This window comes from Myotis brandtii, unplaced genomic scaffold (genome assembly GCF_000412655.1).
Source record: "Myotis brandtii unplaced genomic scaffold, ASM41265v1 scaffold555, whole genome shotgun sequence".
Lineage (NCBI taxonomy): Eukaryota > Metazoa > Chordata > Mammalia > Chiroptera > Vespertilionidae > Myotis > Myotis brandtii.
Window position 1 is genome coordinate 1,169,191 of NW_005370065.1, and position 16,548 is coordinate 1,185,738.

General features: G+C 53.2%; 1 protein-coding gene across 1 annotated transcript in view; it reads right to left on the bottom strand.

Moving 5' to 3' along the window:
• Nucleotides 1-533: 533 nt before the first annotated feature.
• The window catches only part of TRIM62 (tripartite motif containing 62), a 27,339-nt gene continuing 11,324 nt past the window's right edge, over nt 534-16,548 (bottom strand). Inside the window, exons 6-8 of the mRNA XM_014549493.1 lie at nt 11,822-12,078; nt 10,207-10,322; nt 534-2,840 (exon numbers count right to left, since the gene is read on the bottom strand). Of these exons, the coding sequence (XP_014404979.1) occupies nt 2,290-2,840; nt 10,207-10,322; nt 11,822-12,078 (924 nt within the window). The 3' untranslated portion in view covers nt 534-2,289. The remainder of the gene's footprint in view (nt 2,841-10,206; nt 10,323-11,821; nt 12,079-16,548) is intronic.

The window sequence follows — 16,548 nt, forward strand, 5'->3', positions numbered from 1 at the left end:
ACTGGCTCTGGAGTGAGGCAGCTGGAGTGAGGCAGGGCCTCCCTAAGGCATTCCATTGTGCAGCTTACTGATACGTCATGTGAGATTGGGTTATTACCCCCATTTTCCATGTGAGGAAACTGACACCCAGAGACATTACATCATCTCTTTAAAGTCACACTGTGATGGAGCCTGTATTCAAGCCCAGGTCTGTGGGATTCCAGAGACCAGGTTCTTCCCACTGTGTCATGAGCTCCGCTCTGCAACCAAGGCTACCGCCACCCTCTTCCCAGGCAGACTGGCACTCTTCCCTGGCTAGTAAGTGTGATGTGAGTAGTGGCTTCAGAACTTGGTTCTAACCCATGCTCCGTCACGTACCCATGTGGGACAAGGAACTGTAGGTGATGCCCTCTATTTTAACCTCACTTTTCCACTCCTGTAAAATGGGCATAATTCTAGCTACCCAGTAGAGTGCTTTCTGTATTCTAATGTCTGTAGACTGCCTGAGACACAAGAGGTAGGCCTTTTTGTTTGTCAAAATGAAAGAAATTGACCACTGGTATCCTGTAACTTTAATTTAGTACAAATTCACCATAACTCACAAAATGGGCAACATTTAAAATAAAAATACTGCTGGGGGTGGCCCAGATTCCGGTAGATGAAGGGGTTGGGTGAGACTGAGGATTCCTCCTGCCCATGGGAGGCCCCAGTGGGCAGCAGTTGTGAGGTGAGAGCCCCCAAGTTCAGCTAGTCTGGCTCCTTTGGGATGGGTGTGGTCAGAGACTCCCAGTTCAGAATCTAGGCCCCAGGCCCAGAAAGAAAAGTCAAGACTGGGGACACATTTCAGCCTGGTCCTGCAGGCCCCTCTGCTGGGCTCCTGCCCCTGGGCAGGGACTCAGCATGGAGCAGGAAACCTGCTGCTTCAAAGCCAAGGTCTGGACACACACTTGTGGCAAAAACCATGGGTGGGCTTATTCAGCATCCATTCTAACGTCCTTCTAATGGGCCTTCTTGTATGGCTGAGGCTAGAAAGAAGACTACATTCCCCAGACTCCCTTGCAGCCAAGATTTTGGATCTGATTTCTAATTCCCCAAACAGAATCCCTCATGGAGACTTGGATTTGGGAACTGAATTGAGTGGGAGAAGGCAGGCCTCAGGACATCCATTTGCTGGGAAGCATAGCAGAGGGAGCACAATTCTGCAGTCAGCGGCTTCCGGAGGCAGTGGTTTCCTGCACACGGAAGCAGTGTTCCTGGTCAGGAGAGACACGATGAATCTGGCAGCTGGGAGCTGTTCCTGGAAATTCAGCAAAGTGTCTGCTCCTTCAGCCCCTCCGATGGTTTTGTAAAGCCATCAGGGACCTGGTAATAAATCCTGTCTAGTTAAACGAGCGACAGCAGCTCTTGTTTTCTACATCAGGATCTTAACAGCAAGCCCGATGAGAGGTCCCAGCCAGCAGGCCGTTCCAGTACTCAGGTCGTGATGAAACAGCTGCTCCCTGCAGCCTGCTCCATGCCCTCGCCGGTCACAGAGGTCAGGCTGGACCCTTATCCAAGCCTCAGCATCAGGGATGTTTGTCCTGCAGCTGTCTTTAGGCAACTGGGCTCTGCATCTGCCTCGGGGTGTGCCATCACCCTGCCTTTAGACCTGCTGGCAGGAAGGTGGTGGCACCGTGACTGCAACGTGGGCTCAGCTATTGGTTGCCGTCCACAGGCCACAGCACTGTCTTTACCTGCAGAGAAGTTGGAAAAGCAAGAACCATAACGCTCTTGGTCCGGAGGAGGAAGGAGAGTGGTTTTGAGGCCACGCTAGGTCCAGCTACTGCCTGTGTCCACTGTGGGCTGGGGTCACGGGTAAAATGGCCCATCACTAGCTTGGTCAGGGACAGTCTTAGGCCTGGGAGCCCAAGAGGGTTCTGAGTATCTTCCGAGCTGCCAACTGCTGGCAACCACTCTGACATGTCCTGAGGTTAGGGCATGCGGGCAGGAGGGAGGTATAGGGAGACAGCCCCCTGCCCCTGAGAGGATGGGGATGAGGGCTGGGCAGGGGCTGCCCTGAGGAGAAGCCAGGTCGCACTCCTGGACCGAAGATGCATCCCCATCAAGGTCAGAGCTCAAGAACATCAATGCTGGGAGGGTTTAGGAATCATGGAGCACAACCTCCATTTTACAGACAAGGAGAGGGAGGCCGAAGGGTAGACCAGCCACCTGGGATCTCAGGCTGGCCGGCGTGGGAGTCCAGGCCTCCTGTCTCCTGGGCCAGCTCCTGCTGGTGGCCAGGGCCCTGGCGCCTTCGTGTCCTTCGCGGCATCAGATGCGGACCGTGTTGATCCGCAGGGGCTGCACATTCTTGCCATTGGCGTGGCTCTGCCCGGGGCTGAAGTAGGAGCAGAGCTTGCCCGGGAACTTCTCGCGGAAGGTGTAGAGCCAGGACATGTCGTCCGCGTTGTAGAAGATGAGCAGGCCTTGGTCGTAGTCCAGGAAGACGCCCACCTTGTCCAGCTTGTCTCGGACGTTGAGCCGCGTCCAGGGCTCCGTGCAGGCGCTGTACTGGTTGCCGTCGTGCATGACGATGCAGTAGAAGCCGCGGCTGGGCTGGATCTGGATGCTGCCCTTGCGGCTCGCTGCCTCGTGCGCCAGCCCGATCACCCACTGGGTCTTCTCGGCCACCACCACCTCCCAGTAGTGGACGCCGCCGCTGAAGGCCTCAGAGCCCAGCACCGACACCTCCACGTCAAAGCGCTTGGGCGAGTCTTGCAGCGGTTGTGGATGCAGGTTGCCATAGGCCACGATGGTGCAGTCGTCGGACAGAATCAGGCGCTGGTGGGCGGTGCCCGGGTCCAGGGTCAGCGCGGCTGGCACTGCAGGGGATGGAGGAGGGAGACATGAGTGGAGAGCAGACTATGGGCCCATTCTGTGGTACCTCCCTGAGGGTCAGATTCTGATTGGTTCCCAGGAGGCTGTGATGCTGAATACAAGCCTCCCTGGACCTCAGCTTCCTTTCCTGTAAAATGGGAGGGTAAAGGCTGAGGTCCTCCCAGATGTCAACTTGGCTCAGGGGGGCACGAGCTATGCTGCTTGTTCAGGGCAGATGCCTGGGGCCATATAGTGGGCACTCCACAAAAGTTTGTTGAATAAACCAGAATGAGGTCCAGAATTAGAGAATTTCAGAGCTGGAAGGGAGCTTAAAAGATTATCCAAGGGCTGGATAGTCCTGTAGGGGGTGATTTGGAAATTTGTGGGAGGTGTTTGGATTGTCTCAAAGATGGGATTCAGGGATGTTAAATGCCCTGAATGGAACGCACAGGGCAGCCCCAGGCCACCCCACCAGTAATTTTCAAATGTTCCACCAGGCAATACTTTTTATACAGTTTTAATATATATTGAGTATTTTGGAATACAACTACCATGCAAACTGAGGAAAGACTAAGTTTGTTTTGTTTAAAACTTCACTGAGGCCCAGACAGTGTGGCTCAGTGGTTGAGCATCAACCTATGAACCAGATCATGGTTTGATTCCCAGGCAGAGCACATGCCCAGGTTGTGGGCTCGATCCCCAGTGTAGGGCGTGCAGGAGGCAGCTGATCAATGATTCTCTCTCATCATTGATGTTTCTAGCTCTCCCTCTCCCTTCCTCTCTGAAATCAATAAAAATATATACTTTAAAAAAATCTTCACTGAGAATTGTTCACATTTTTGGAAACTATATCTTTAAGAACAAGGCCACTGACTGATATAAACTACCTGTTCCGGCTGCATTTGAGGCAGAATGGTGTTTTACCTGACTACTTCATTATGTTTTCTAGTGTGGTTGTGAGTGAACATTTACATAGTGACATACACAACATTTTATTACAGATAATTTCCTTCTGCTTTTCCTTTATATTATATACTAGTGGCCCGGTGCACGAAATTCGTGCATGGGTGGGGGGTGGTTCCCTCAGCCCAGCCTGCACCCTCTCCAATCAGGGACCCCTTGAGGGATGTCTGACTGCCGGTTTAGGCCCGATCCCTCTTGCAATCTGGGACCGCTGGCTCCTAACTGCTCACCTGCCTGCGGGCCTGATCACCCCTAACTGCCTCTGCCTGCCTGCCTGATCACCCCTAACTGCCCTCCCCTGCCGGTCTGATTGCCCCTAACTGCCTCTGCCTTGGCACCCACCACCACCATGGTGTCCGGAAGGAAGTCGGACATCCAGAAGATGGTCAGTCGACCCAGTCTAATTAGCATATTACCCTTTTATTAGTATAGATTATAGTCAGTGTGTATATACGCATTTATATGTATATATATTTTATATATTATATATACTTAAAATTATTAAAAGGTCATTCTATCTTTGAGACATTACAAATTATTTGCTATGAGAAGTAGGTAATGGGTCTGATAAAGCTGAAAACCACTGATTCTAGGCCCACCCTCCCATTTGACAGATGGGGAAACTGAAACCCAGAGAAGAGACATGACTAGTCTCAGGTGATTCAGCAAAGCCAGGACTAATCTAGGCCATGTGCAATCCAGCCCCAGCCCTCTCTTCCAGTCTACCTCTCAGCAGCTGCTCCGCATCCCACTCAGGCCCAAGGCCTTCACTCAGACTATGTCCTCCCCCACCTCCTCTCTGCTTGTAATCACCCCCCCACCCCCCCACAAAGCTCAATTCCATGGCTGATCCCCTGGGAAACCTTCCTGGTTACCCAGCAGGTGTGCTCACTCTTCCCTCTGAGATTCTCTAACTTTGGGCCCTCTCCCAATATATATATATATATATTTAAAATATATTTTATTGATTTTTTACAGAGAGGAAGGGAGAGGGACAGAGAGCCAGAAACATCAATGAGAGAGAAACATCAATCAGCCACCTCCTGCACACTCCCCACTGGGTATGTGCCCGCAACCAAGGTACATGCCCTTGACCGCAACCAAACCTGGGACCCCTGAGTCCGCAGGCTGACACTCTATCCACTGAGCCAAACCGGTTAGGGCTCCCAATATATTTTGTACCCACATCTTCCAGGGCAAGGACTGTGTGCGATCCAGCTAGCCTCTCCCTGTGTGCCCAGCGCGTGGGGAAGATTTCTGGGAAGGCTCACGCTATGAAGCTGAGCCAGCTCGTGTTATCTTTGGGCAGGCAGCGCAGGCTGGCTAACCTGGCTCTGGGCTGGCCACTGGCTGAGCAGGGCTGGCTCTCAGAGTCTCATGAACACCTGTCTGTTTACTCTCGCCTCCCTGCGGGAGCTGATGCCCAGCGGGAAGAAGGGGAACCTGGAAGCGACCCTCCTGAGTGTGGACGACCGTTGCCAGGCCTGAGCAAGGCAGAGGGGAGGGGAGGTGGGGAGGAGTCCTGTCACCACTTCCTTGGAGTGAAGGAAGGACTTCATCCGGCTTTCTGGAACTTTCCTTCTCAGTGAAGCAGGGACATGGTTACGCTTGGCTGGAGCACTGCCCCTACGTCAAGCACCTCTGTTGGCTCTGTCCGTGCACAGAAATAACACGCCTCAGTGATGGCGACTGTCTCCAACGGAGAGCAGCAGACAGCCCTGAACGCTGCTTCTGTTCACACATCCGCTCACAAAGCTGCCCTCTGACCTACCAAGCCCCTTCCAGCGGCTCTGTCAGGAGTGAATGTAGTTTTACATTTTACACTTTTCTTTCCTGTTCTTAGATTTCAGAGGGCTGCATGGGAACAATTAGCCCTGTGACTAGAGGGGCCAATGGAAATACAACTCTCTATCCAGGGACACTGAAGGGGGGGCGGCCATGAGAAGGAAGACACTGCATCAGAGTATGAATGTGTTACCCTGTCATCTGACTGGTCACGGTGCAGCCGGCCAGAACCACCAGGTTCCTGCCACTGGAACGGAGGGATTCCCTCAGAGGGGTCAGGAGTAAGAGGTGGAGGGGGTGGAGGACGTGTGTGTGGTGTGGGGAGGGGGAGCTAGGGAAAGAAGAATGTCATCAGGCACGGATGGGCACTCCTCCTGGCTGTGGAGGTGGGTCCTATGCAGGTGTCAATTGCTGGGTCAGAGCGGGCACAACGCCAAGGTGTGGGCAGCAGCAGTTCCGAGTGCTCGCAGGAAGCTGGGCCTGATAGCTGAGGTGCCCGGATAATTTGAGGAGACCAGCAGCAGGCAGGAATCGTGGCTCAGGGCAGAAGGACCAGGAGGGAGACTAGACAGGCAGGAGGGCTCAGCCCCGACTCTTAAGCCTAGGTAGCTTCGCAGGCCAGTTCCGGTGCCACTGAGAATGGGGAGGCCGCTCTAGGAGGCAGCCCAGTGCGCTGTCAGTGGTTCTGAGATTGGGCCGACAGAAGGGAAGGGAAGGAGGTCCTGGGCACAGAAGCCGGGGACTGGATGAGGGCAGGGCACACCACTCATTGGCAGGGGAGGCAGAACTAGGGGGCGGAGCCTGATAACAGGGGCCAGGGCCCAACATCTCAGGGGCAGGGCTAGAGCGGGCCCTGGTGTTCTTATTAGGCAGGAGGCGTGGCCTGAGTCTAAGGAGGCTTTTACACCCCAAAGGGTGGGCTGACCACCTCTAGGGCCTCCCACCTCATCATCAACAGAGGGTCCTGTCTTCTGGACCTCCCCCTGGCCCCCCTGAGGCCAGGGCTAGCAGGAGTTAACAGCCTTCAGCTCAGAGAGAGACCCAGCACGTTCTCTCCCTTTAAGAAGACAGGCAATCCCTCCGCCCATCCTTTATCCTCAGGAGAGGTGACCGAGCCAGGGAAACAAGCCCATTCCCCAAGGGTTTACTATCTTAGAGGTCAGAGCGCCTTCCTAGGTCCCAAAACACTGTTTCAGAAAAACAACAAGCAGGCAGCCTGTCTGGTCTCCAGGTAGATTCCCAGTCCACTTAAGCCTCTCTGAGACCTTGAGGCTAAAATGCATTTGGGAAGGAGCATGCACTGTGGAGGCCTCAGGAAATGTCTCTGGGCCATCGTCACCCACTCGCTACCGCGGTCCAAGCAGCAGAGAAACCCCGCAGTCCAGCGCCACTGCTTGGCAATGAGTGGCACGTGCCTCTCTGTTCTCAACGACAGTGGCTTTGGGCCTGCACGGCCCAACAGGACAGGAGATACCATAAGCTCTTGCCTCTGGCTAGGCCTCCCACCCACTCAGACCCTCAGCTGCACAGTGCTGGCATCTGTAAAGCATTTCACACCTACTAGCCGATGGGAATACCATAGCAGCCCCAGGAACACAAATGACTGTACCCATTTTTCAGAAGAGGAAAGTGAGGCCCTCTAACTTCAGTGGCTTGCTCAAGCTGCTACTTGGGGTGGAAGTAGCATTGGAACATGCCTTAAGGTCTTTTCAAACATGTTCTTTCTTTGATGTGGCCCCAGAAAGCCTGTTCAGTAAGACTGAGGAACCATCTGATGTTCATGATAATAATGACAAGCAGGTATCAAGTACTAAGTGCTGGCTAGTTATCACAAAGAAATGATTTTATTTAATTCTCACACCTACCCAGGGAGTATAAGTTACACTTTCCCGATCAACGGATGAAGAAACAGGCTCAGAGAGGGCAGCGATTTGCCCTGGTCACACAGCTAGGTAGGCAGGCAACATGCTGGAACCCAAAATGACTGGATTCAGATAAGCAGGGGCGGAGAGAACAGGCCAGGAGAGGGAGGTGGTAGGAAAATAAGGGAGCAGTGTCTGGTGTCCTTGGGACAATGGCCACCTGGCCTGGCTGGGGAAGGAGTGGATGCCTGGGAGCTGGGACAATCAGGCCGGGCAGTTGTAGGAGGGTTTCCAATGTCAGCTGAGGGGTGGGATGGGGGAGGGTGGGTGTTAGTAGAGAGTGGAAGTTCCAGAGCAGGGGTGAGGGGATGCGGAGGGGTGACAGGTGCTACATAAAGTTCTCAGATGAGCCAACAGGGAGCTTGAGCTGCCAGGGGGGCGTACAGGAAGCTGCTGGAATCCATGGGCTAGGTCCCTGGGGGTGCCTGCCCCTCCCATCTGGACATAAAGGGCCTTGGTGCTGGCAGAGGAGCCAGAGTGACTTCACAGGCCCTACAGACAAAGGAAGGGCACTGTTCTCTGAACGCCCCAGGGGCCTCTGTCCTTGGCAGGATGTTGGGGCACATGTTCCTCTGCTCCCTCAGCCCCTCTCCCTATGGGCAGTGGTTCTCGCTGGGGCGCTCTGCCTTGCAGGGGACCTTGGACAGACGGAGACATTTCTGGTTACCACAACTGGGGGGGTGGGGGTGGGGCGGGGGGCGGCATCTAATTGTGTAGACATTAGGGGTGCTGCTAAACATCCTACCATGCATAGGACAGCCCCCCATACAACAAGGAATTATCCAGCCCCGGGGTCAACAGTGCTGGGGTTGAGAAACCCTGCCCTGGGCACGCAGGGAGTTCCCACAGCCACGTGCTCTCTGGCGAGGGAGTGCAGACGGGAGCACTAGCATCCCTACTTCACGGGGGAAGAAACAGGCTCAAAGGAGGAAGGAGCTTGTCCAAGAATGTGTGGCAAGCTCCTTCAGTCAACACACGTCTGAGTACCTACTTTATGCCAGATACCATTCTAACTGCAGACCTGAGACTGGGGCTCATTTTTTTAATTCATTCATCAATAGACGTTTACTGTGCTGGCTGCTGGGGAACTGTAGTGGTGAAATAGACCCAGCTCTGGACCCGTTGGAGCTCACAGTCTAGTGAGAGACAGACACACATTCATGGACAAAACAGTGAGGCCAGGAAACCCACGGCTACCTGGAGAAATGCAGGAGGGCTTCCCAGAGGAGGCATTATAAACTAAGATGTGAAGGAGGTGGGAGTGAGCCATCAAAGACGGAGGCTTCCATAGAGGGTTGCAGGCTAGGGAGCAGCATGGGTGAAAGTATGGAGGAGGGAGAATATAGTCCACAGGGCCTTGTCAGGCTGAGATGCCCGGGTTGCCTCTGTGAGCTGTGACAGGGACGCAGCAGGTGGCGGCTGAAGCCATCTGCCTGAGGGGCTTCCCTGGGTCAGTGGCTGGGGAGGGAACAAGACCCTCGGACGTGCTTCTTGCCTCCTTGGCTGAGTCCCCCTCCTGTCCCCGCCTGCCCCAAAGCTCCAAATGTTAGAGTGGTCTTCTCTCTCTTCCATCTACCCTCACTTCCTAGGTGATCTCATCCGGGCTCATTCAATACTGCCCACATGCCCAGGATGCTGTCCTGACCTTTCTCCTGGACTGCAGACTCATCATCCCAACTGCCTTCTCCACGTCAGTACTGAGACATCTGATTGGCTTTGCAAACCTCGTGCTCACAAGTCCATCCTTCCTATCACCTCTGCCAAAGTCATTGCAGGCTTCCTTGTCTTCCTTCTCTCACACGTGAGATCCAATCCATTAGCAAATCCTATCGGCAATCCCTTCAAAGTATATCCTAAATCCGATCACCCCTCACCACCTCCACTGTCACCTTCCTGCCCCAAATTCTCACATTGGCCTACGGGCCCTCAGGGTCTGGCCACGGCTCTATCCCTGACCTCCTCACCTCAACTTCCCTTCTCACTCATTCCCTTCCAGCCACACCAGCCCCATTACTGCTCTTCGAACATGCTCTGGCCTCAGGGCCTTTGCTCCTGCTATTCCTGAGCCAGGAACATTCTTTCCTTGGATGAGGCCATGGCTCACTCTCCTTCCTTCAGGTCTTTACTCCCATGCCTCCTTCTCAGTGTGGTCCCCTAACTGGACCCCCAATCTAAAATCTCTGTTCTACCTCAGCATCCCCGAGCCCCCTTCCTTGTCCTTTATCATTATTTAATAAACTATGCATTTTTCCTATTTACCTTTGTTTCTTCCTCTCTCACACCCTAGGATGTGAGATCCATGAGGGCAGGGATTTTTGCCTGTTGTGCTCACTGCTATATCTCTAGCACCTAGAATAGTGCCTGGTGTGAGGTAGGTGCTTTATACTATATACTGTACTTACAGAGTGAATGAGTGACCTGCCTAGGGCCTCAGTCTCTTCATCTGGAGAATGGGTATACTAATAAAACCTGCCTCCTGGGGTTGTATGAGGATTCTTTGAGCCAAGTGATTGTGTAGGTGCCCAGCATAGGCTCTGGAACATAGTAGGTGTTCAGCAAGGCGCTCTTTTCATCCCTCGGCCCTGCCCCCTTCCTGTGTTTAGAAAAGGGGGCTGGGCTGGGATGTGCTCAAGAGGCCTCAGTCCATGATAATCCTTGCCTCTTCCTGGACTCTCTTGTCGAGAGGCAGGCAGGGCCTTACCTGGGTGGATATCCTGGAACAGGGACTTCCAGATGGTGTACTGCAGGGGGCCTGTGTACTTGGAGGTTGGGAAGTCTTCATATGTCAGATTAGTCTCATGGATTTTCCCTTTGAGCCTGGAAGGAGAGCAGGAGAGCAGGTTGCATTGGGGGCTGGATTCCTGTCCCAACACTGGCCACCTTCAGGGTAGCTGACACAGGGTGAGGTCGTGTGTGTGAAGGAGCCGGACCCACATTCAAGTGCCTGCTTGTACCGCTTCCTACCTCTCTAGCTGTCAGCCTCAGTTTCCTCCTCTTTAAAAAGGGTACTATACGGCATCTGCCTTCTTGGCTGGAAGGATTACATGGCATAACATATATAAAATGCTCTGCATAGTGCTTGGCTTATGGTCAACACCAAATACATGATGTTAACTATCAGTATTGATCATCAACAGATCAATAATTAAGTGTTATTATTATTAAAGATGGCGAGGGACCAGAGAGACCAGGGGCTGAATCCTGGCTTTCCCACATACTAACGAGGAGCCTTAGCCACCTGATCTAGCTTCTCTGTGCCTCAGTTTCTATGTGTGTGAAATGGGGATGATAGTGGTAACTACTTTCAAGGAGGCTATTTATTATATATAATATTCATGTTATTATAAATCATATAAATCTGTAATGTAACAAACATTATAACCCAAGTAATATACTATATGTGTCTATGTAAATACATAAAGCCTTTAGCACAGACTCTGGCATACAACAGATGTCCTATACATTTGATAAAGATTTGAATGAATGAATTCTCTACTAACCACCCCCTCTGTCTCCATTCCTGCCACCTCGCATGGGCTAAGGAGGGTGTACCCATCTCAGGAAGGTCCCTGACAGGCGGCACTTGCCTCTCGGACAGTGAGGCCACCCCGGCCAGGAAGGTGTGTCGGTCGGTTTCAGCCAGCCGCTCCTGCAGGATCTGGGCCCCCTCCTGCACCTTGCGCAGCTGCTGGCTGTAGCGCTGGACTTTCTGCTCAATGTCGGTCAGTGTGCGCGCGGTGTCGGGGCATCTGCCTTCTTGGCTGGAAGGATTACATGGCATAACATATATAAAATGCTCTGCACAGTGCTTGGCTCATGGTCAACACCAAATACATGATGTTAACTATCAGTATTGATTATCAACAGACCAATAATTAAGTGTTATTATTTTAAAGGTGGCGAGGGACCAGAGAGACCAGGGGTTGAATCCTGGCTTTCCCACATACTAACGAGGAGCCTTAGCTACCTGATCTAGCTTCTCTGTGCCTCAGTTTCTATGTGTGTGAAATGGGGATGATAGTGGTAACTACTTTCAAGGAGGCTATTTATTATATATAATATTCATGTTATTATAAATCATATAAATCTGTAATGTAACAAACATTATAACCCAAGTAATATACTATATGTGTCTATGTAAATACATAAAGCCTTTAGCACAGACTCTGGCATACAACAGATGTCCTATACATTTGATAAAGATTTGAATGAATGAATTCTCTACTAACCACCCCCTCTGTCTCCATTCCTGCCACCTCGCATGGGCTAAGGAGGGTGTACCCATCTCAGGAAGGTCCCTGACAGGCGGCACTTGCCTCTCGGACAGTGAGGCCACCCCGGCCAGGAAGGTGTGTCGGTCGGTTTCAGCCAGCCGCTCCTGCAGGATCTGGGCCCCCTCCTGCACCTTGCGCAGCTGCTGGCTGTAGCGCTGGACTTTCTGCTCAATGTCGGTCAGTGTGCGCGCGGTGTCGGCCTCCAGCTCCTCCAGCATGGCCTTCTGCCGCTCCCGCAGCAGCCGGTGCAGCCGCTCGAAGGCCTCGCCAATGGTGGTCCGCAGGCTTTTGGTGGAAGACTGGGGGGACAGTCATCAGGGGTTATGTGAGGGAGAGCAGGTGGGGTGACCCCTGGATGAGAGGAGGAAACCGAGAGCCTTGGCATGCAGAGAGGAAGGGAGGGAAAGGGCACACTTGGGGCGAGAAGGGCACATGCAGAAGCACGTGGTATGCAATGACGGGCATGGCCAGGCACAGCACATGGCTCTGTGCGCCCGGTTAGGAAACTAATGAGACAGTCCAGGTAAGACAATGAGGATCAGCAAAGGGACATGGCTTGAAAGACATTTAGGGTGTCGAAGACGTCTTTGACTGACTGGCTGGATGTAGGCGAGAAAGGTGTGAGGGTGATACCCAGATTTGGGGCTTAGGGTCAGAGGGATGAGAAGCTGGGAGACGGGTGGGAAGAAAGCTGGAGTGGGGGAGGGGTAAGGAAAAGATGTCGAGTTCAATCTGTGAAGTCTTTATTTTTGAGAAAAATCACTCATGGGCTCAAGCAAAATGACAAAGAGGTGACATATCAGAACTGCAATGTGCTGGGCAAACCTTGGTGGTCACTCACCCTGTCCTGCCACCCCTGAGGCCAAGGAATAAGAGCTGGAGGTTAAGGCCATTATCAGAGGAGGCAAGCATGGGCTTCAGTGGTTCTCTCTGCCCCCACAGGCATGCCAGACCCAGGAGGGGGCTGAGTGGTGTAGGGCACAGGCTTTTGTGCCCACAGTGTGGGTGAGGATCCTAGCTCTGGGTCTTGAGTATGGCAACCTCAGTTGCCTGATATCCATGCACTTTAGCTTCCTTATCTGTGAAAAGGGTAAACTACATTGCAGGGCGATGGTGAAGATTGAATGAGGGGGATGTTCACCAAATGCATGACATTGTTCGAGGTGCAGAGAAAGAGCCTGGTCATTAAAAAGGCATCAGTTCTGACAGACACATCCTAGAAGTTCTCCATTGAGAGCCGGCTTCTGAGCTGCAGCCTGAAGAATGAGCCGATGTCAATTGCGGGTGAGGAGAACGGGAAGAGGGAAGAGCGCGAGTCAGGATGACACACACAGGGCACAGAAGTGTGGCCAGGCTGCAGCAGTGTGTGGGGCCTGCCTCTGCGATTTTACTTTGTGGGATTCTGGCTGGGAGTTCACAGAGTCAGGGACCCTGCTGTGTACAGTGCCCAGGGCTCTGTGGGAGGCTCCACAAAGGCTCAATTAGGGCCAGTTCCCTCCCTGTCTCAGCTGCAGAAAGAGCTGCTGGCAGTGGGCCAGCCTCCCTGCGCATGCCCACCCAGAGCGCCAGGCAGACAAAGGGGTGGAGGGGAGGCTGGGGACAAACAGCTGAGTGCCTGTGGCCTCCCTGAGCCCCCCGCCCAGGGAGGGCAGAGGCTTCTGCAGAGGCAGGTCACGATAGAGAAATGGGGCCTGCCCTTCCTGCACCATCTGCCACGGCCCCCAAAGGTCCCCAAATTCCAGGGCCACCCCTTCCAGTTCCTCCTCAACCATGCTGCTGCAGCATTTGGCCCACTGGCCACCCTCTACTGATTGAAAGTTCTGGTTTGCCTCCCACCTCTGTGGCTGCTCCCTCTCTGCCGCCCATGTTCCTTGGGGCGTGTGCAGGCCAGCTCCCCCCATTCTCATCCTCCATGCCCTCCATCCTCTCCGGCTCTCGCTGCTTTGAGGACGGCTCCCACATCCTTATCAGTGGCCTTGCATGACTCCTGTTCATTTTCCCACCTGCCTCCTCCACACACACCCCAGGATCCCACAGGCCGTCCAACTCACTCGGTCCAAAGTCAGCTCTGTGTCTTGGCCAACAAACTCGCTGCCGGCGTGATCCTTCTCATGTGTAAACTGGGTCACAGCCCATCCTGCGTTTAAGAACCTGTCTAGGCTCCTTGAGGACTAGTGAAATGCTAAATTCCTTAGCCTGGCATTCAGAGTCCTCAGTTCATCCCAGCTTACTTGCACTGCAATTCCACCTGCCTGGAATGGATACCCCAACAGATAGCTTATTCAGCTGGCAAACTCCTACTTATCCTACAAGACCCAGCTATCTCCTCTGCGACACCTTCCTTAACTTTTCAGGCAGTGAGTTAAATGTTTCCAGAGCATTTTGTAAATATTTTTTAACACACTGTCCCACATTTTACGTGGCTCCCAGCTATTAGATCAATCCCTCACCCCATAGGAATGATGTCTTCCTCACCTCTTTCCTCCTCCCCCTCCAACCCCCGTGTCCATCCCAGGGCCTGACACAAGGCTGGTGCAGTCAGGACCTGCCTCAGAGATGAAGAAGGGAAGGGTCTTGCCCAAGATTTCTCTACAAAGGTGGGTGCAGACCCCATCTTATTTCTAGAGTGGGAGCCCAGTGTCCCCAGGACAGAAGAGGATGGGTAGGGGAAGTGGCAGAGGCAAGGAGAAGGCAGCTCAGAAGTGGAACATCAGAGTGACAGCCACCCCAGGTGTTTCCTGACCTACCTGGCTTGCTGGCCACAAAGCCAGGGATCTTGCTGAGGACACCCCAGCGTGAGGCTGGAATATGCACTAGTCTTTGACGTAACTGGACAGCGAGCTCCTGATTGGCCACTTACTAGTTCTGGGGCCTCAGGTCAGTCTGCCAACCACTCTGTGTCTCAGTTTCCTTGCTGATAAAATGGAGATACCTCGAGAGGTATTTCCACCAGACACACACTTATTTGTTTTACAATTATTAACTGTATGGGAGGCACTGTGCTAGGTCTGAGAGTTCTGCTGTCATGGAGGTGACATTCTGTGAGGCTCAGTGAGACAACGAATAGGAAACAATTTCTAGCGGAGAAAGGTTTAGCTTAACGGGTGTGTCCCGGTTACTATAGTTCTTTCTGTGCAGAGCCACCCCTGCCTCAGCCCCAATCCCTTTGGTGCAGTGGCTGGGAAAGCAGCCCCCACCCCAGCCCACCACATCCCTGGGAACACACTGGGGCTTGGAGCAGCTGGGGCCGTTTCAGGAAAACACTCTGCCAAGAATGCATCACCCGGTCAGGGCCGCCCAAGGAAAACACTGGGCCTGTGGAGAGAGGTCAGACAGACCCTCAGGCTGGGCCGCTGGAGGAGCGGGCGCCGCAGGAAAGCCGATTCAGGCACCAGGTGAAATATGACCTCCACAGCATCCATAGGCATTTCTTGTATAAACACCCCAGTCCAGACAGGAAGCAGGGCTGGGGGAACTGGAGGGTAGGTGGCCCCCCCAGGACCTCCCAGAGGTAGACAGATGGACAGGAAATCAGGGGAGGAAGAGGTCAGTGGAGAAAAACAATGGGGGGAGGGGGGAGAAAAGAAGAGAATGCTGGGGAGAAGGAACGGACCATATTTCCCCCCTCAACCCCCCATCCAGGTAGAGGCTTGCGTTTGCTTCTCTTTTCCTGAGAAACATACAACCACCAGGCAGGTGGGGAAACTGAGGCTGTGAGAAGCAAACAGGCCAGAGTTCTGTGACTTGTTTCTCATCTGTTGCTAGCAGAGGGTGCTGCCCAGAGGCCCTCTGGAATGTTCTCTCAAGAAATGTCTGAAACCCCACAGCAGGTTGCCAAGATGGGGCACAGATCTGGATCTCCAAGGGCCTCTCGGGGCCCCAGGGTGACCTCCTGAGGCCCAGAGCATTCCTAAGGCTCTGCTCCAGCTGCTGCTGGCAGTGAAGTCATACAGCGAGCAGTTAGTGGTGCCTCAGAATTCACAGCCCTCCTCTCAGGCCAAGAAAAAGGCTTTTCTTTTTAAATCACTGTGGCCAGAGACAGGAGGGTTTGGTCCTATTTTTCAGTCCATGATCGCAGGCCTGAGTTTGAGAGGGGAGATGATATCAGGGCTGGCCACAAATCACCAGGAGCGCTTCAAGGAGGATGCTCAGGGCTGGCTCCTCCGTCAATAGGCGTGGTTAACACGTAGGGGGAAAAGACCCCTGCAGGGAGCCGCGGAGGGGGCAGTTCCCGGGGGGTCTCTGGTCCAGTGGTTCTCAACCTTCCTAATGCCACGACCCTTTAATACAGTTCCTCATGTTGTGGTGACCCCCAACCATAAAATTATTTTCGTTGCTACTTCATAACTGTAATTTTGCTACTGTTATGAATCGTAATGTAAATATCTGATATGCAGGATGTATTTTCATTGTTACAAATTGAACATAAAGCATAGTGATTAATCACAAAAACAATATGTAATTATATATTCAATATGTGTTTTCCGATGGTCTTAGGCGACCCCTGTGAAAGGGTCGTTCGACCCCCAAAGGGGTCGCGACCCACAGGTTGAGAACCGCTGCTCTTGTCCCATCTCAACTTCCACCCAAACCAGGAAGAGAGAAAGGGATCCACCCTTAATCCAAGCACTAACCCAAATCCTAGCTCTCAGTTACCCTGCACGAAGTCCCACCCCATTTACCTTTGCTGAAGCCTCAATCTCGGCTCCCCCTCCACAGCCCCGCCCCTCCACGTGGAGTTCGGCCCCTCGAAGCCCCGCCCCCAGGGC